Raw genomic sequence first — 20,790 nt, forward strand, 5'->3', positions numbered from 1 at the left:
TCTGTGGGATGTGCTGAACAACCAAGTCCGATCCATGAAGGCCTCACCTCACAACTCACAGGACGTAAAGGATCTGTTGCTAACATCTTGGTGCAGATACCACAGCACACCTTCAGGGGTCTAGTGGAGTCCATGCCTTGATGGGTCAGGGCTGTTTTGGCAGCAAAAGGAGGACCAACACAATATAAGGAAGGTGATAAAGTTATGCCTGATCTGTGTATTTTAAAATGTAATTTATTCCTTGTGATGGCAAAGCTGAGTTTTCAGCATCATTACTCCACTCTCCAGTGTGTCACATGATCCTTCATCCATCCATCCATCATTCTAACATGCTGATTTGGTGCTTAAAAAACATTTGTTTCTTAATATTTTTCTGAAAAGCAAGTTTACATTTTTTTTTTTCAAAATTCTTTGATGAATAGAAAGTTCTGTTTTTTAAAGTTCGGGAGGAACACATTCAAATTAATTATCCAACCCTGATTTTCACTCGACGACAATTTTGTGGAAATCACGGACAATTGCCGAAATCAGAGGCAAATCGATGCTTGCTCACGTGAGTGACAATTGCGTAGTGTGTATTATCAAAGATGCAATGAAACAAAAGAAAAAATCCAGTCTGTATTGTAAAAAGTAAAAATTTCTTGCGCGAGACTGGAAAAAAATCCAGACAGTACCCCAGACAGTTGTGTAGTGCAAGAAGAACAGCGATCCGACGACTTTGAAAAACATGCAGTGTGTACTTGGCATAAATAACTGATTATTATGTTTGTCTCTATAATAAACTATATTATAATCAGACTGAAGAACAGCTCTATTAACATCATCAGACTGTTCTGTGCAAATATCATATTGACTCATTTTTTTCATATAAGCATTTTTGCCTTTTTAAAACTTTCATTCCATTAAGCTTTGTGGGTAAATTGTTTTTTGGGCTATTTCTCTTACTTATAGTGGGCACATTTTTCAATTTCTCCAGGTTCATCCGAAGTTAAGGAGTGAAAAAAAGCTGTAATCACACATTCCGTCACTATCAGCAGCTCATAGATAAGAGTGTTTAGATTTGCCGTTGAGAGAACATATTTTTGAACTGAAGGTAATGTCCAGACACAAACTTTTGAAATCAAACAGAAAGCTGTGAGTGAGTGATTCTGTGCATGACAAGGGCATTTTCTGAGGAGCCAAGGGAGGAAGTTCCTCATGGAAAAAAAGAAAAAATGATGTTCCATATTAAGCTTTTAATTAGAAAAATTATTTTGCATTGGGTTAAATTCAGGTGTTGATCCTGTTTGTGTGAGTTAGAAAATACATAAAAGAAGGAAACATTTAAGTGTGGAGGAATGTCTCACAGCTGTGGTAAATATTTAAGTCAAGAGAGAAAAGATTCTTCCATCTTTCCGCGCATAGAAATAAAAGCACCAAGAGTGCAGAACCTCATTTACCTCCAACAAGTCTGTGTAAGCATTGAATGTGGAAAACATTGCAAATGGGTCAGGCCAGGAATGACATTGAAACGCCACAATTAGAGCCTCTCACTAAAAGTCGTTCTTGCTGTGACTATAGCATACAGCAAGCTGTGTGTATCAATATATGACGTAGCCAGGAAATGAATGAATATACAAATAAAATATGAGATTTCACAAGTTCACGATTTCACTTACAAATAATCAGAGTAAAAGAATATGTGTATTTGGCATGCTGTCCGTGGGGTGGGCTCTGAGCTCGGAATTTGGCCCGAACCCAGAGTACTCTCCTGTATCCCTGGCTGGGATAGTAGCCAGCTGAGAGTGAGGAGTTGGGGTGGTGGAGGGATGCAGAAAACTCAAAGAACATAGGTGAGTCGCAAATGTATATAAAGGCCTCCTCTCGTCTTGATAATTGATAATGGATAATTAATTTGAACGTGTTCCTCCCGAACTTTAATAAAATAACAAGCAGATGTCATAATTAAATACAGCAGAATTCTGCACTTTCGACCATTTCACATTTTATATTTTAGCTGCAGACACAGTTTGCTGATAATGATCAATGTACTATATTTATATACATTGCACTACGTGAAACAATGCCATCAGACTATGTGTTGTTCCTGTAATTAAATCTGTGAAATAATATCTGCAGCAGACAGATCTACCCCAATCACTGTGTGAATGAACTGCTTTTATTCACAGCAGTCTGGATTTTTTCTTTATTACAATCCCTTTAAGCAGCTTTAGTGGAAGTAATTGCAAGAGTTTAATGCCTAGAGTCAATGTTTGGGCAATGTAAAGACAGTTTTGCCTTGCAATAATAAAATATAATCAGTTATCATTATTTTAAAAAAATGTTCTAAAAGAGACTAATTCTCTCAGCAGTACAGCTCCATTCACTCATAAACATCATTTAAATTATGACAACTCTCGAAATAGATTTGGCATATTAATGGATATGACAATGTTAATGTATTAGGTCTTGGTGGACTAGATCTGCTATGCATTCTTTAAATGAATAAAGGTTTAAAGGAATTCTAACCTCTGCAGGACCATCTTACAGTGAACACTAAACTAGAATATTTAAATGTTGAGAAAGCAATGTCATTGGCTGCAGAAGCAGCAGAGGCCAATAAGCTTGAGCCATGTAGTAAATGATGTGATTGCTAACAGATTATATGTAAAGTCTGCATCATCTAGAGTTTCATAACTGAAATAGATAGTCAAACTAAAATTTATTCAGACACCTTGAACATTTCATTTATTATTACAGTTTATTCACTATAGTTTCATAAAATGGTAATAAAATAAAATGAGATCTCAAAGTTAAATTGTGTCAGAAAAAAGAATAATCTTAAATATGTCAGATAACACTTAAGCAAAACATGGTCAGGACAATGTGTCTGAATAATTTTTGGTTTGACTGTATATAGTTCAGGTGGTATTTTAGCGGCTTCTTAAAATCAACAAAAATGTTAAAGATCAATTGCTTAAATTTTAAAATAAATTCATTATTTCATTTGTGTGTGGTTACGCTGCCAAAATCACGGTCCTGTGAGTTGGTGTGTGTATCTCACCAATGCAAGCGCAGAGCATGCAGGAATGCAGACAGTCCCTCCATGATGAGTAAGATGCACACTGTTAGTGTGGCAAAGGCAGAGAAAATAATCGACAGGCCAAAGAATCCACCGCCACTCCGAGAGGACAGCCCAAGACGCATCACCATTCCCCAAAGAACCTCAGACAACTCTGATATACAGAGAAAGAGAAAGTTATATTTCAACAAACCAGTGGATATGCTGTGGATATTTATGTATGTGTGTGTGTGCACTTACGAGCATGAGCCAAACTAAGGGCCCAGAGTCGCAGGTACGAGGCTGTGTTGGAGATGCAGCCCAGGCAGTACTCTATAGTGTGAATAGCCTGATGAACGGCCACATCTCCAAAGTTAAACTGCAGACAAAAAGAGAAAACCAGAATAGGGTCAATAATGATCTTTGAATGCAGGAGCCAAAAAAAAAAAAAAAAAGAAAGAAAATTCTGTTATTGAGCTGTACTTGTTTGACACGAAAGAACAAACATCATTGGTTCTTGTGTGTCAAACAAGCACATTTGTGTTCCATTTAGCATATTTGACATGCTCTATGTACAACCCAAATTCCAGAAATGTTGGGACATTTTTTAAATTTGAATAAAATGAAAACTAAAAGACTTTCAAATCACATGAGACAATATTTCATTCACAATAGGACATAGATAACGTAACAAATGTTTAAACTGAGAAATTTTACACTTTTATCCACTAAATGAGCACATTTTAAATTTGATGCCTGCTACAGGTCTTGGTACGGTTGGTACGGGCGCAACAAATGGCTGAAAAAGCAAGAAAGCTATAAAAGGGATGTCCTAGAGAGGCAGAGTCTCTCAGAAGTAAAGATAGGCAGAGCTGTGAAAGAGTGTGTAAAAAGATTGTGGAATACTTTAAAAACAATGTTCCTCAACGTCAAATTGCAAAGGCTTTGCAAATCTCATCATCTACAGTGCATAACATCATCAAAAGATTCAGAGAAAATGGAGAAATCTCTGTGCGTAAGGGACAAGGCTGAAGACCATTATTGGATGTCCGTGGTCTTCAGGCCTGCATCACTCATGATTGTCAATGACATTATTAAATGGGCCCAGGAATACTTCCAGAAACCACTGTCGGTAAACGCAATCTGCCGTGCCATCTGCAGATGCCAACTAAAGCTCTATCATGCAAAAAGAAAGCCATATGTGAACATGGTTCAGAAGCGCCATCATGTCCTGTGGGCCAAGGCTCATTTAAAATTGACTGTTTCAAAGTGGAAAAGTGTTCTATGGTCAGACGAGTCCAAATTTGATATTCTTGTTGGAAATCATGAATGCCGTGTCCTCCGAGCTAAAGAGTAGGGAGACCTTCCAGCGTGTTATCAGCGTTCAGTTCAAAAGCCAGCATCTCGGATGGTATAGGGGTGCATACAGTATGGGCAGCTTGCGTGTTTTGGAAGGCACCATGAATGCTGAAAGGTATATAAAGGTTTTAGAGCAACATATGCTCCCCTCCAGATGTCATATTTTTCAGGGAAGGCCTTGTGTATTTCAGCAGGACAATGCAAAACCACATACTGCAGCTATTACAACAGCATGGCTTCGTCATAGAAGAGTCTGGGTGCTGAATAGACCTTTCACCCATAGAGAACATTTGGCGCATCATTAAACGAAAAATACATCAAAGATGACCACAAACTCTTCAACACCTGGAAACCTTTATCAGGCAAGAATGGGACCAAATTCCAACACCAAAACTCCAGAAACTCATAACGCCCAGACGTCTTCAAACTGTTTTGAAAAGAAGAGGAGATGCTACACCACGGTAAACATGCCCCCCTCCCAACTATTTTGAGACCTGTAGCAGGCATCAAATTTGAAATGAGCTCATTTTGTGCATAAAATTTAAAATTTCTCAGTTTAAATATTTGTTATGTTATATAAGTTCTATTGTGAATAAAATATTGGCTCATGTGATTTGAAAGTCTTTTAGTTTCCTTTTTTTTTTTGTTTAATTCAAATTAAAAAAAAACGTCCCAACATTTCAGGAATTCGGGCTGTATGTTTGTTGAATACAATTCAAAATTAAATCTGTTCATTTTGTAAAGCCATTATATCTCTTCAAATGACTTAAACTAAACAGTAGCACTTTACAATAAGGTATCATTTGTTAATATTAGTTAATGAATTAACTAACATGAACTAACAATGAGCAATACATTTGATACAGTATTTATTAATCTTTGTTAATGTTAGTTAATAAAAATACTGTCGCTCGAATGATGACAGAACTTTCTTTTTTGGGTAAACTACTTGGCATTTAAACTGCCAATTTCTGGTGAATAAACCTAAAACACTTACAGGTGAATCATTATTTGATCAGACTGTCATTTTTTATATATAATGTAATTATAACTAGTGTGCTTTTTCAAGTACTCGAGTACTCGAGTACTCAAGTACTCGTCATTTTTTTTTTACAACTGTGAGCATGCTTGGCCAGTGATGTCTTATCGAATTTTGAAATGATAAATGAGCATTAGAAAAGAGAATTCTTCTTTTAAGGAACACTGGCTCTGTAATTCATCTTCAATTTCCAATTTCCATCATAATATTTTCATATTGTTTAAGCTGCATGGAGTCATTAGTGTTGAGAACAATAGAGCTGTGATGACTGAGATGTCAGTGATCTGTTTCCTGTCTTTAAACATTCCAGAGAGATTACAATGATAAAAGGCCCAATGGAATCCGAACGTAGCCTAAATGTATAGACAGCACTTCAGCTGGTGTCCACCAATATGTATAGGGTGTTCCTGCTCAGGTGGTCAAAAGTTCTGTCCAATAGAAATAGGTTTTACTCTGCAAAACAATTGGGGGAACATTGATGTCAGGTGTATTTATCAAGAAGGAAAACACAGGAGTCATTCTTCCCACTTGTAAAGTCTTGTAAAGTTTGGCTTGGCAGGGGCCAGTTTCCCTTTTCCACTTGATTCTTTTGTCAAGCATGCCGAATGGCTCAAAAGCCATCATGGAAAACCTGACGTAACACTCCCATTGTTCTACAGCAGAGGTGTGTTATCAGGATATCATAGGAACCTGAAGTCCAAGGCTATGGTGACTAAAAGTGCATAGTTTACACTAGTGTGTATTAACTCGATATCAAGTATATTACACTATAACAATTGCATGGCAAAATAACTGCCTCATTAAAAAAAAACAGCAGATAAGTGTGTTTAAGAATGATCTTTTCATCCATCTACCATTTTTTCTCTTCACTATCACCATACAGTGACCACTATCACCACTCATTTTGTTTGTTTTCCCCAATTTTTTTAAGTACTTAAATTATGAAACTCTAGAGTACATTTTATTGAGGCTAGGTTTAAGGTTAAGGGTAGGTTTCATGACATCAACATCCATTACATAATTTCTTCTTTGCAGGAAGCGTAACTTGTAGGGGTGTTTATTGTAGTACTGCAGAATGCAGACAGATCCTTTTCAGTTTTTTGTCCATTTGATTTAACTTAAACAGAAACAATGTTTTCACTGTTTGATTGGACAAGTTTTGAAAGATATTTATATTTTGAGAAAATGACTTAAATTCTTTGAGTATATTTTATATTTAAAGGGTATCTATCATTATGAGAAGCTGTTAATTTTTAATAAAAATTTAAATTTAGTTTGAATAAATCCTTTTTATGAGTAAATGATATATGAGAAAGATTATATGTAGGTATATGTAACAATACAGAAAATGTTCTTACCGGTTCTTCCTCCGAATGCTTGAAAAGAGAAACAGAGTTTTAGATAAACAAATCAAGAGAGAATAGTATATCAGCGTTTCTAATTCAACTACTGTGAAATTAATGGCAAGAAATTACAATGCACACCAATGAGAATAATAAGTAAGGCAGATCAAAGGTTACAGATTAGAGAAATAAAGACTGCAATCTGTTAGGAAACTTTAGCAGGTGTATGTGTAGCATTCTCTTTAACTCTGGCACACATGCACTAAGCCCTTATACTGATAGACTGCTATATACAATAATCTGATATGTGCATGCTGGATCATGTTATTGTTTTTGCACTCATTTTTCCATCTCAGTAGATGAAGATCTACGCAATCCTCTTACACCACAAACAATTAATACCATGTGTGGATAATACCACAGACCTTCAATTCAGTCATAACTCATCATGTTCATCATAATCGTAAATTACAGAAAGATTCAATTATGATGGCCATAAGTTATTACTGTTTCAAAACAGTTTCAAAACTACAGAGCATTCCAAGATTATTAAATCATCATATGGCTAACTTTATTTTTCCACCGTCTTAAATATACCACACATCAATAATAGTGATGATACAAACATTTAATTATAAAAAGGCAGCAACTATTTGCACAAAGTGCAAATTACAATAGATGCCATTTACACTAAGTGTACATAGCAACAAAAGTGCAAATAGCGTTAAATGCTATTTTAGACTAAGTTTAAATAGCAATAAATGTAGTTAGATGCTATTTATACTTAGTGTAAATAGTGGCAGATACTGTTTGTGCCAGTGTATTAACAACCTTAGTGTATTAACAACAGCATGTTCAGTTTATATGATTATATTTACTAAAGTCATATAAGAATGCTGCCTTATTGGGACATTACTTGTCCCTGTCCCTAAAGACCTCACCTAGACCAACCCCTAACCATATTGAATCTGCTGATCAGTAAAGGTGTTCTCGATGGTCCAGGAAGGGAGCCATGATTTTGAGCATGGTAATATGAGCTGCACGTCACGGCTGATGTGCCAGCCTGTCCGATCAACACGAAAACACCACATTCCAATTTCAAATATCCATTAAACCCTTTATTTCCCACTATTAAATAACAGTTTTTTTTTTTTTCCATATTTTAAATATTTTCTTCATTTTTATTTCAAATAAAGTCCTCTCCAAACTGATATGCCACTTCTCTTATATGGATTTATTTTGTAATTTTGTCTGGCTCAATTAGACAGTGGTGGGCAGAGTTAGTGTAAATAGTCTCTACCAATAAGAATAGGCTTTTTGCACTTATATAAATTATATATTTTACACCATAAAATTGATACACCATAAAAAAACTATATGAACGTGTTACTTGTTCAAATTGTCAAGATATTGCCCTTTATCTTACCCACAAAATCTTTGCATACAGACAACAACGGTGTCAAAATGATCCCCATTCAAACAGATTTATGAAAATGACTAAAACGCTGTATATGCATTCCAAGCCAGTAGTTAGCGATGTCACTTTGTAAAGAAACACTATCCACCTATAGACTGAACACGTAATATGCATGAGCATGATGTCAACTGTTTCACAAATGTTTCCTTAGTTAACACAGAGATGATAACGCTATCATTTTCAAAAAATTGCACTTTGAAACACGTTTTCAAAAGTTTGTGTTTTGAGGCCCCAAATGTTGTGGTCAGAATTATTGGCACCCTTGGTAAATATGATCAAAGATGACTATAAAAATAAATCTGCATTGTTTATCCGTTTGATCTTTAATTCATAAAATTAGCAAAAATCTAACCTTTCATTGAAAGAAAATAATTGAAAGCGGGAGAAAAAAAAATCACATTATGAAATAAATGTTTTTCTCCATAACATGTTGGCCACAATTATTGGCACCCCTAGAATTTTTTATGAGAAAAATATCTCTGAAGTATATTCCCATTCATATTTACATTCATTTAGCACACCAGGGTGATCATGAACATGAAATTGTCCAGCCATGACTTCTTGTTCCACAGGAGTATAAACATGAGGAAACACAAAGGCCAACTTTACTTAATGATTCATCACAATGAGTAAAACCAAAGAATATAGTTCTGATGTGCAGCAAAATATTGTTGAGCTTCACAAAATAGAAAGTGGCTGTAAAAAAATAACTGAAGCATTGAAAATCCCCATTTCCACTATCAGGGCAATAATTAACCCTCAGGGATCTGAGGCTGATTTGGGGCCTGGAGAAGTTTTGACATGCTCTGACATTTGTGCTTTTTTCAGTTGTTCATAAACATATTATTGGAAAAAGTGTCATTACACTGTATTCAGCACAAACTAGGCTACAATAATATGTAAGGAACATGTATGTACATGTTTGTATTTTTGAAGGAATAACGTTTATGCGTGGTTATTGAAAAAACAAAAAACCTAAGTCACTGAAATAAAGCCAAAAAATATATATTAAATCTGTGTTCACAAGACTTCTGGGTATTGGAGGTTGTAGACTAGAGTTTTTGCTTCAAAATTATGTAAAAATTATCATTCCTACTCCTTCATATAAAACAATAGAGAGATATAAAATTTCTAAAACATCTTTGGTCAAGAAACACAGTATGCGTGGAGGTCTGAATAATCATGTATAATGGGTGATTCTCACCTGAGAACACAAAAGAATCACATAATAATAATCTGAAATGACTTGCATATTAATGAGGCCTTTCAGTCAGATAGGCTGTGAAAAAGCCCTCTGTTGATCATGTCTCAAGCTCATCATAATGTAAATCAAACATACAGAAAAAAACAGCAATACTGTGAAATATTATTACAATTTAAAATAATGGTATTCTATTATTAAAATATAATGCATTTCTATGAAACAAAGTGTTTGAACAGTTATGTTACCTCTATGGCATTTCATATAGGCTTTTAGCTTAAAAGCATGCACATTTGGAGAAATATTGATGGATTCTCATGTTTATGTCAATTTTCTATACAGAGGAGTATTTATTCATTATTTATTGTCGTCACTGCGAATGCTGGATACTGTGTTTACAATTCAAACTTGCAGCCGGAGGGCGCACTGTGCACTTTTAGTCCACAAATGCCAATGCTAAAGAAGAATAGGCAATCCAGGAAATAACTGAACTAACAGAGGCCAGAGATCGCTAACTATGGCTATTCAAAACACTTTTCAAGACAATAAATACACGATTGAGACGATGAATGCATTGACTCAGAATTTGCATCTGAATAGTGCTCCCTCAGTGGACGTGGCCGCATTAGAGGATAATGAGCTGAATCAAGGACTTCTGACATGGCTCTCTTTTCATACAGATTACATAAACAGAGAAGGTTTGTTTTCGATTTGACTTACATGATATAAAACCTGACATTTCAACGTTTTTTTTTAGACAAAAGTCTAATTTTTTTGTGATTAGTGTTCACTAAGTTACAGTTCATTTTCTGAGAACTATCAGATTGGACTTCGTTCAGAGGGAGACGAGAGATCACGCATCATGTTAGTTTTCTTTATTTTACAAAAAGCACAACATTCTGTTTTTACTCTGAGTGTACACAAATAAAAGAAGATATTCCACAGATTAAAATGGTGTATAGCTCTTAATTGTATATGCAACATTGACAGAGTATTTTGAGTCTCTTTCACACTGGTTAGAAAAAAACCGCGTGATCATGCCGGCGTGACCGCCGACCCGAGGGAGTTAAGAAGTGAGAAGTAAGTGAGAAGGAAAGTTTGAGTGGACAAAGACTCTCCAAGGATCACAGCTGGAGAATTGCAGAGAGCACCTACATCCCCACAAATTGTTTGGGAAGGTTTCAAGAAAAATCCTCTGCTCTCATCCAGAAACAATCTCCAGCATATTCAGTTGTCAGACAAGACTGGAAGTTCAAATGGGACTGGCTTCTATGGACAGATGAAACTAAAAAAAAGAGCTTTTGGCAGCAAACCCACCAGATGGGTTTGGTGCACACATGGATAAAAAGTACCCCATGACCACTGTTAAATATACTGCTGGATCTTTAATGTTGTGAGCCTATTTTTCTGCTGGAGGTCCTAGACATATTGTTCAGATACATGGTATTATGGATTCTATCAAATACCAACGGATAAAAAAAATCAAAACCTGACCACTTCTGCTAGAAATCCAATAATGGGCTGTGATTGGATCTTCCATCAGGACAATGATCCAAAACAAACATCAAAACCAACACAAAAATGTGTCACTGAGCACAGAATGAAGCTTCTGCCATGGCCATCCCAGTCCCCTGACCTGAACCCTAAAGAAAATGAGTGGAGTGAACTGAAGAGAAGAAGCACCAACATGGAGCTGGGAATCTGAAGGATCTGGAGAGATTCTGCGTGAAGGAATGGTCTCTGATCTCTTGTCAGGTGTTCTTCAAACTCATCAGGCATTGTAGGTGAAGACTCAGAACTATCATATTGACAAAAGGAGGTTGCAAAAAGTATTGAATAAAAGGGTGCCAATAATTGTGGCCAATGTGTTTTGGAGAAAAACATTTATTTCATGTGATTTCCCCTCCACTTTTTTAATTCTTTTCCTTCAATGAAAGGTTAGATTTTTGCTAATTTTACGATTTAAAGATCAAAAGGATAAACAATGGTATATATATATGTGTATATACTGGTATATATATATATATATATATATATATATATATATATATATATATATATATATATATATACACTATACAACAAGGTATGTATGTGCTAATGTATTAACTAATATGAACTAACCATGAGCAATACATACAGTATTTACTAATCTTCGTTAACGTTAGTTAATGAAAATACAGTTGTTCATTGTTTGTTTATGTTAGTTCACAGTGCATTTACTAATGTTAACAAGATTTTTATAATGTATTAGTAAATGTTGAAATTAACATTAACAAAGATTAATAAATGCTGTAGAAGTGCAGTTCATTATTAGTTCATGTTAACTAATGTAGTTAACTAATGTACCTTATATGACATATTTGTGAATGCTTTCATTCACAGTATCAAAAACATCATGGCACCAAGAAAGCAGCTTTAATTCATTCAAGTGTATTTTCATTATTATATTTAATAGTATAATAGTTTAATAGTATTTTCATATTTAATCTGCTCATCACATGATGGAACAGACAGTTCAGGGTAATGTCAAAAGTTAAGACAGGGGATGAAAATATTTTGCACATTCCAGTGGTGGGTATGTTTGGAATGGTTGAGTCAGGCTGCTAACAGGGTCTCTGTGAGAAGTTACTCCACTGTTTACATTTCCCTAATCACTGTGGGATGACAAATTGCTTAACTATTTATCATTTATAAAGTAGTACGTTTAAGTGGTGGTTTATAAACTAATGATCTCACTGCACTCAACCTACAATATCTCACAAGAAAACATCACTCTAGCAATGTTTTTCTGTGTGCTATCAAAACATCTCTCAGCTGTGACAAGGTTGTGATTAAAGGGACAGTTCACCCAAAAATGAAAATTCTGTCATCATTTACTCATCCTCTAGTTGTTCCAAACCTGTATACATTTCTTTGTTCTGCTGTTTTGTAACCAAGCAGATCTTGCCCCCCATTGACTACCATAATAGAAAAAAAAAAAAATACTATGGTAGTCATGGGGGGTGAGATCTGCTTGGTTACAAACATTCTTACAAATATCTTCCTCCCAAAGAAATGTATACAGGTTTGGAACAACTTGAGGGTGAGTAAATGATGACAGAATTTTCATTTTTGGGTGAACTACCCCTTTAAGTTGTATTTTTATGTATATGCAATAAGAAATATACACCATGTACAACTGGCTGACATCACAGACTCCACCTACCTCATCTCCTTCCTCTGAGTGCTGTGAGAGCTGGTCGTGGTCAATGATCTCTGCCTCGTCCTCCGTAGGCCCGTTTCCAACCCGGACGCCACCGAACTTCTGTGTGCCCTGTTGGGTGAGTCCGGTGGGTGAGCTGGTGCCTGTCTGCTCTAAAGTTTCTAGATTCTCTGCAGGTCTTGCCTCCCTCATCTGGGACTAAATACAAACAAGGTCTGTGTGGCTATCAGCATGCCATGGGCCGCCCGAGTGTATGCTGTGTCTGGTACGGCTGCTTGGGGCACCTACCAAACACGGTGGAGCTATACCTGTCAATCACACAGCAGCTGGGCCACTCAAGAAGGTAAAAAACACTCTAAAGTTCAGCTAACTGCATGTAACATAAATTTTTTACTATAATAATTTTTTTCCCATTTAATTCAAATTAACATGCATTTTAGTGTACTGAAAACATTATATTCAGTTCACACCTTAGCACATTCTTGCATAATTATTAGGCTTGTCGATATTCTGATCATATTTCTTTTCCAAACACACTTTACCATTTCCAAACCACATCAATGTTAGTTACTACTGTTAATTAACGCCCATAAGAAGGATGCAATACTATAGAAATTGCAGACTTAAGGTGTGACAATTAGACAAAAAATGCTCAAAGGAGCAGCAGGGAGGAAATAAAAGGTTAAGAAGAAAAGATATTAACTGCAAAAGACTTTTAAAAATTAAGGTGAAGAATTAGGTGTGAAACTATCAGGAACCCATTAGTCTCCAGTGCCACCATTTTCCAGAGCTGCAATGTACCTGAAGTCTCCAGAAGTACAAGGTGTCAGGTTTTCAATCACAACCCCCACTTCAAAAGAATCAGAAGCTGAAGTGCTGTGAAATACATCAAGACTGATTTTTATATAGATAGGTTGAGAGGGACAACTGAGGGACCAGCATCACTTTCTCTTGTACCTGTCACACGTATTCAGTTTTTATTTTTTATAGATCTATTTTCATGAACTTTTAGTTTGTATTCATCAGTCACGTGTGTTTTTTGTCTTTGTTTCCTGACACTCATGTGTTTCTATGGACACTGATTATCATCACAGCTGCTTATCATTCAGTTCATCACCATCATGTTTTTAAGTTCCTCCCTCTGGACTTGTCAGTCAATGTTTGTGTATACGTGGACACACTGTTACACCTTCTGTCAGTTCCTGAGTTTAATGTGTAATTAGTCTTTTCGTATTGGATCCTGTGTACAAATCGGATCAACCGACCAAGTATGGATTATGCAGCCAAATTCACTGCGATTGCTCGTGAGAGCCTGAATTTTCTTTTGTTTACCGAAAACTTCTGTCACCAGCCCCTTTGATGACAAGACCCTGAAGTCATTGTTCTGGATCAGGGGAATTATCATCACCCTGTAGACCTCCCAAAAAACCTCTGGACTTAACTGGAGGATTACGATCATGCAGTGTCTGGAGAGTGTCTACCCCTGGTCCATAACACAGCCGGACCCCGAGCCTGTTTCGCCACCTGCGAACACAGAGGAATTGTGTGAGCCCCCCGCAGATGGAGAGCTATCACCCGCCGCAACGCGTCAGTCAGAGCCCAAGGATAAGTGGACAGCGCTGACAGCCCTCCAATGAGTCTGACCAGGGGTGTGAGCCTGTGACATCTGTGGCTGAAGGTATACTGGTAGAAATAGAGACTGAGGACTGGCTGATGGACTTCAGTACAGAGGTATAGTTTCCCACCCCTTATCACCCCATTTCTTGTTCCTTCATCGCTGTTAGACATCACTATGAAGTGTGATTTGTCCGTTTGCTCAGAACCTTCATTGCTGTTTCTAGACAGCACAAGGAACTGCTTGGACGATAAATCATTACCTTTGATCTTGTCAAGCCTCCATCTGCCTCCATTACTGCCCTGCTCAGCCAGTCCTCCAGCCCCGCCTCTGCTGGAGGTTTGCAGCCCTTCACCATCTCCTGGAATGCCATGCTTTGACATCGAGCCTCAGGTCAAGCAACCACCATCAGTGGATCTTGTGGCTCCGCATCCGGTCTCTGATCATCTTGCTACATCTCGGCCCGTTGACCTGTTGGCTTCGCCTTTGTTCCTCCCACCTTTGGCTCCACCAGACACCCTTCACCTTTTGACTCGACTGGATTCCCTCGTCCTATCAACTCCCCCTTGGTCAGTCGTCACTTCACCTCCACCATGGACTTGCGACTCCATCACACCGGCATCACCTCAGACCCTGGGCACTCTGGCTCCACCTCAGATGCTCGTCACCGCGGCATCGCCTAGGCCTTTTGAGCCAGCGATGTCTCTCTGCTCCATCGGCTCTCCGTCTGCACCCTGGTATCCATTGGCTCTACCTCTGTTGGACATCCCCCAGTTGACATCAGCCTCTACTCCACCTTGGCTCCTCTCTCCCTCGACTCCGCCGTGGGCTGACCTCAGTTTTGTCATTCAGTTTTGTTTATTCATAGATCTGTTTTCATGGACATTTAGTTTGTATTCATCAGACACATGTGCTATTTGTCTTTGTTTCCTGCCAGTCATGTGTTTCTATGGACACTAATCGTCACAGCTGCTTATTTTAAGTTCATCACCATCATGTATTTAAGTTCCTCCCTGTGCACTCTCAGTTGTCGGTCGATGTTTGTGTATATGTGGACACACTGTTACACCTTCTGTCAGTTCCTGAATTTAATTTTCAAAGTCTATTTGTATTAGATTGTCTTCATCCATCTTCATCTTTGTGACAGTACCAATGTTTGAAGAATTTATTAGTTTTGGGAGTTCATTTTAAGTCCATCTCCTACCCTGAAAGATCTGTCTTGCACATTGCTAGTACCATGACTCCGTACCATACCATGACTCCCTCGCCACTGCCGCTGTTGTCTGACTTGAACTGGTGCTGGTACCTCAAGAGTCACTCTCAACCTGTCTGTCCATAAATCTTTTAAAAAATCAGTCTTCATCCTATTTTATGATACTTCAGCTTATTAAGTGGGGGACAGGACTTCTTGCCTTAGCAAAGTCTCTTGAGAACCTGTCACCTTGTACTTCTGGAGACTCCAGGTAGTTTAGAAAACAGTGCCATTGAAGACTAAGAATTAAGGTGAAAAATTAAGTGTGAAACCACCAGAAATTCTTTGAAGACTTTTGCAGTTAACATGCATCTTTTTCCTCAAACTTTTTTGTTGTGATGCTGCTGAATCAACGAGCATTTTGCTGTCCAATGGTCACACCTTAATTTTAAAATTTCTATATTGTTGCATCATTCTCATTTCATAAGTGACTTTTTAGAGTAAGTTATTTTTTTGTTGTTGTTGCCCATTTTACCTGTAAAAAAAAAATTGTCTAATAATTATAATTATTATAATAATAATAATTATGCATATCTACATATAAGGCATTTTCACTTTAAGCCCTCAACTATCGCATATTAATTATTATATACAATCTTAATAGTAATTATAAGATTGAAGTGGTTTTCAATTGGTAAAATATGCTTCGAAAATATAACAAAAAAATTATCAATATACTTAATATCAACTTATCAAATATATGTGTCAACTTGCCTAAAAATTATGCACGCTCTATATTATTACCATAAGTATTAAATATGTACTTCTTTTTCACAAGGGTAGACAGGCCTAAAATAGAATATCATGAAATATATCAAAAGATAAAAGGTAAAATAAGAAATTCACACTTTTGGCCTCCACATTTGAAATCCCTGGGGCATTTTTGTTACTTTCAGGATGGATTTACAATATTTGGATGAAATACAATATATAACTCTTGCTGAATGCTATTTTTCCCATAAGAACAAGAACTGATTCTAGTTAAACATTATGATGGATAAATTTAAGCCTAATTCAATTTTACTAAAAAATTTTATCAATGCCCATGTGCATTATATTAAAGAGTAAAATAACTTTGTTCCAGAGGGCATCTTCCCACATTAATCCTACAAATATAAATATTTTGGTAAAACAAATAATAATATCATCATCAATAATCAAGTATTTTATCATTCATCAATAATCAAGTATTTTATCATTTTGAGAACATCAGTACTCTCAGTGCTAGAACTATCCTTTGAACAGAAGTTATTCATGGCCTGTTATCTTTTTCTTAACTATACTAAACAATATTCCACCTGCTGTAAATTCTTAATGCATGGTAGGTGCCCCATTTGGGCCAAAACCAGAGTTGCCTCCTCCTTCACAATCTCATGTGATCCTATTTACTCTGATGAAAAACCATGCACAATTCTACTCTATCAAACAGACATGTATGCACACAGACATACATTTATGAAAGAAATTCAGGAAAGTTGTTGTACTTGGCTTTGTCCCATGGCATGCTGTTAAAAAACATCTGAGGAAACACAATGCTCATAGTCTATAAAACTTCAAACCCCAATACCAGAGGACAGTTTGTTTGTCATATCTACTAATATTTGTAGCATTTCAAATTTTGTTTTTGTCATGGACAATGAAACAAAATAAGCATTCCTTTCATCATTCCACTTAACCCTCTACATTGCGAATAAATCACTTGCATATGTGAGGCTAGGGCGACTAAGGCAACTAACTGAATCATCAGGAGCCATGTGTATTCATATTGTTTTGCCTGTATATATATATATATATATATATATATATATATATATCTGTATATATATATATATATATATATATATATATATATGTATATATATATATATATATATATATATATATATACTTTTATTTGATTTTTTTTTTTTTTTTGACTCCCAAAGTGACGGTAGCTATTGACTTGCATTGTATGAATCACCAAGGACCACAGTTTCAGCTAAAAATCTACTTTACTACTGAAGAAAAAAGTCACCTACATCTTGGAGGGTGAATAAATTAACAGCAAATTTTCATGTTTAGGTGAACTACCCCTTAAGCTTTCAAATAATATCACATATGAATGTATCTTTATAAAAAGCTGTGTCATTTTGTGAAGAGAAACATATTTCAAGTCATTTATACATGAATAATTCATTCCAAATCATTCATATGTATACAGTCTGGCAAGTAAAAATGTAATAGCCAATGGCGATTCTATTGCCAAGGTATGCATTGAGGGTTGATTCCCCTTTAACATCATGTCCTCCAATATAATGACAGAAAATAAAAGAGAAAGAGGAATTTTGGCTGGTTTTGTAAATAAAGTAAATAAACATACCAGGTGCTTCTTCCACAGGTACTGACGGCGCAGAACCATAGTCTTCACCACCAGCATACATGGCACACACGCCAAAGCTATCAACACCAACAGACACTGAATTCCCACCTATGCACACATAGAAAGAGATCCTCCAGTCATTCAACCAGAACTCTTTAATGTTCTAGGATTGTCAAAAGTACCGGTACTTTGGTACCAAGTCGGTACTGAAATGTTAAAAATGTCACAATATCAGCAATTCCCCCTTCTGAACAACTTAAACACCTCTGATTGGCCATTGTGGTCACGCACTCAACAGATATGTCTGTGACTGGCTATGATGCACAAACTTTGCATTTATTACTCAGCCCACTTTAACTACTCGACACTACTACGATACCACAGCAGAAACTACAAGCTTAACTACTACATTATTATAGGCATGTGAACAGACTGTAAAAAGATCAAATACCTACACCAATTACAAGCACAGATAAATACAACATAAAGTTACAAATAAAATTTTTGTGTACAGAAATGTAATCATGAAATGTAAAATGACACTGTTCACTGACATAAATTTAATATAGATTAATCTTTGTTAAAGCTGAGTTTTGTTGTTTGATTTACATAAGACAACGGCAGGTTGCTGTCACTTTAAGAGTAAGACCATGCACACACACATCCCATAGATGCACATCCGAATTCTCACCTCGTTCAGACATAACCGAATGTGTTTATGAGAATACTTGCCGAGAAGGGTATTTTGACTGACATAATGCGTGTATGCGTCCATCCAAGTGCACCGAAGAAGCGAAAAAGAAATCAATTTGGAGGTTGCGAGCTATCTGAAACGCGCCGCTTTCTCTGTGTGTGCGTGCGAGCCTTGTATGTATGCGCGTCTGTGCGCACCGATTATAGTGTGGGGTGCAATACCGAATTAAATCCTCTTTTGCCTCTTCTAGCACTGGAATGCTTTTATATCTATTTATTGTGTAAACTAGCAAGACAAAACACACGCAACAACGATCCGTATAACCACTAGTAGCCACTAGCCACACATCTGTTGAGCACATGAACACAATAGCCAATCAGGTGTTAGTGAGAATATACTCGACAGCACTGAAAATGCTAGGGGAAATGCTGGTTTTGTCACATTTTTAACATTTCAGTGCAGACTTGGTACCGAAGTATTGGTCCTTTTGACAACCCTATCCTGTTCAAACCAGAATTCTATAAATCTACTACCATTATTTTTGTGTAAATGTGTGCGTTACCTGTCCTCTGTACAGGGGTTTGTTGGAGGGGTCATTGTAGTTGAAAAGACACATATTGATGAAAGCTATCAGTAGACTGGGAGCATCTTTAGAGGTTGCTGCATCATAAGCCAACCATTTGTAGAAGATGAGCAGGACCAGATAACCGAACAGACTGCTCATGAACACAATCTCAGGGATGAAACCCAGGAAAATGTTCAGAGGTTTCTTAAAGTACCTGTGAGACACATGGAAAAAAAGCTGCAGTTAGTGTAGTACATGAAACTCTAGCTGCTCCACACAAACACACATTTGGACACACACTTACAGGTGATTGAAGAGAGACAGCGTGACTCCAAACAACATGTGAATGACACCCAGGATTACAGACATCTTCATCTTAAACGAGTTCAGGAACGTCAACTTATTTGAGGCAATATTCCAGATCTAACAGAAGAACATTAGTAGAACAGCATTATACCAGCATCTTTGTAGTTCACACACGATCTGTTGAAGATAAATGCTTTATTTTACAACTGAGTTTAAAGATGGCTATTAGGGAACTGCATTTTGGTCATTTTTAGTACTAGAAATAAACCATAGGCTAAAAGCACACAAGAAGAGAAGGTCTCGTTTGTGCCGATCTGTTTTGCACGCGTGCATGCATGAAAAATGTTACGTTTGTTAGCCATGATACAGTGCTTCACCACACCACAAGCTGCCCGCATGCAAATTGCCAAGTTTTATTCTGAAACTGGCAGGGCATTCATCTATTTGCCAGCAACCTATCAAAATAAAAGCTTGATAGTTTAATGTTTAAAAATTAAGAAAAATAAGACATAAATATTAATATTGGAGCAAAAAAACAAAAACCCCATCCCAAATCATTCAGCCCTAAAAGGATTGTTTGCATCCTTTTTTAAGTAAGTAAATAAATACATTTCCAGTGTAAGTTATTTTTATTTTGCACTACCCAACAAAATTACCCACTGATTGATTTGTTATTTCCAAATATGGCTTTTCATGTGGTCTAGTGAACTCTCCTGCATTTCTTCATATCACAATGCTGCATATGTTGCAGAAAAAGTAAATATTGCAGTGTCAGATTTTTCCAATATTGTGCAGCCCTAATGTCTGTGTGTACTGCATGCTAGTGATTTTGTGTAATACAGTACATACGGGGTCAATGCCCAGAGGATAGGGGCCACCAAACACGCCAGGAACAGAAGGGTTTAACTGAAGAACTGAGTTAACTTCCAGAGTCTCAGGTCTACAAACAAACACATACAGTACAAAGACAGAAACAAAAAAAAATTAATTTTAAATTCTTTTGACAAGTAAAATTTTACGGCTGATGTTGTTTGATTATATTCAGACTTAATGTTGTGAACTTACGTCCAGTTTCCCTTAGGGATAAACATGGGCCGCACACTCCAACCAGAGCCGAACATGTTGAGGGACTTGGAAAAGCAGTCATTATAAATCAAGCCGGTGTACACTGAGAATATCCCCATCAGAAGAATGATGTAACGACCCGCAAATATCATGCTAAACATCTACACACACACAAAAGAAGGGAGATGAAAGAAATAGATATATAATATTAGTATATGACTAAGGTTAGACCTGTTATTTTATAAAAAAAACTCAATACCTCTGAATTTG

General features: G+C 36.6%; 1 protein-coding gene across 1 annotated transcript in view; it reads right to left on the bottom strand.

Moving 5' to 3' along the window:
- atp6v0a1b (ATPase H+ transporting V0 subunit a1b) overlaps nt 1-20,790 on the bottom strand; it is a 32,932-nt gene that overhangs the window by 3,744 nt on the left and 8,398 nt on the right. Inside the window, exons 13-21 of the mRNA XM_067377237.1 lie at nt 20,521-20,681; nt 20,305-20,395; nt 19,454-19,572; nt 19,147-19,363; nt 17,891-17,998; nt 12,668-12,862; nt 6,797-6,814; nt 3,302-3,419; nt 3,044-3,215 (exon numbers count right to left, since the gene is read on the bottom strand). Coding sequence (XP_067233338.1) covers nt 3,044-3,215; nt 3,302-3,419; nt 6,797-6,814; nt 12,668-12,862; nt 17,891-17,998; nt 19,147-19,363; nt 19,454-19,572; nt 20,305-20,395; nt 20,521-20,681 — 1,199 coding nt within the window. The remainder of the gene's footprint in view (nt 1-3,043; nt 3,216-3,301; nt 3,420-6,796; nt 6,815-12,667; nt 12,863-17,890; nt 17,999-19,146; nt 19,364-19,453; nt 19,573-20,304; nt 20,396-20,520; nt 20,682-20,790) is intronic.

Source organism: Chanodichthys erythropterus, chromosome 23, assembly GCF_024489055.1.
Source record: "Chanodichthys erythropterus isolate Z2021 chromosome 23, ASM2448905v1, whole genome shotgun sequence".
Lineage (NCBI taxonomy): Eukaryota > Metazoa > Chordata > Actinopteri > Cypriniformes > Xenocyprididae > Chanodichthys > Chanodichthys erythropterus.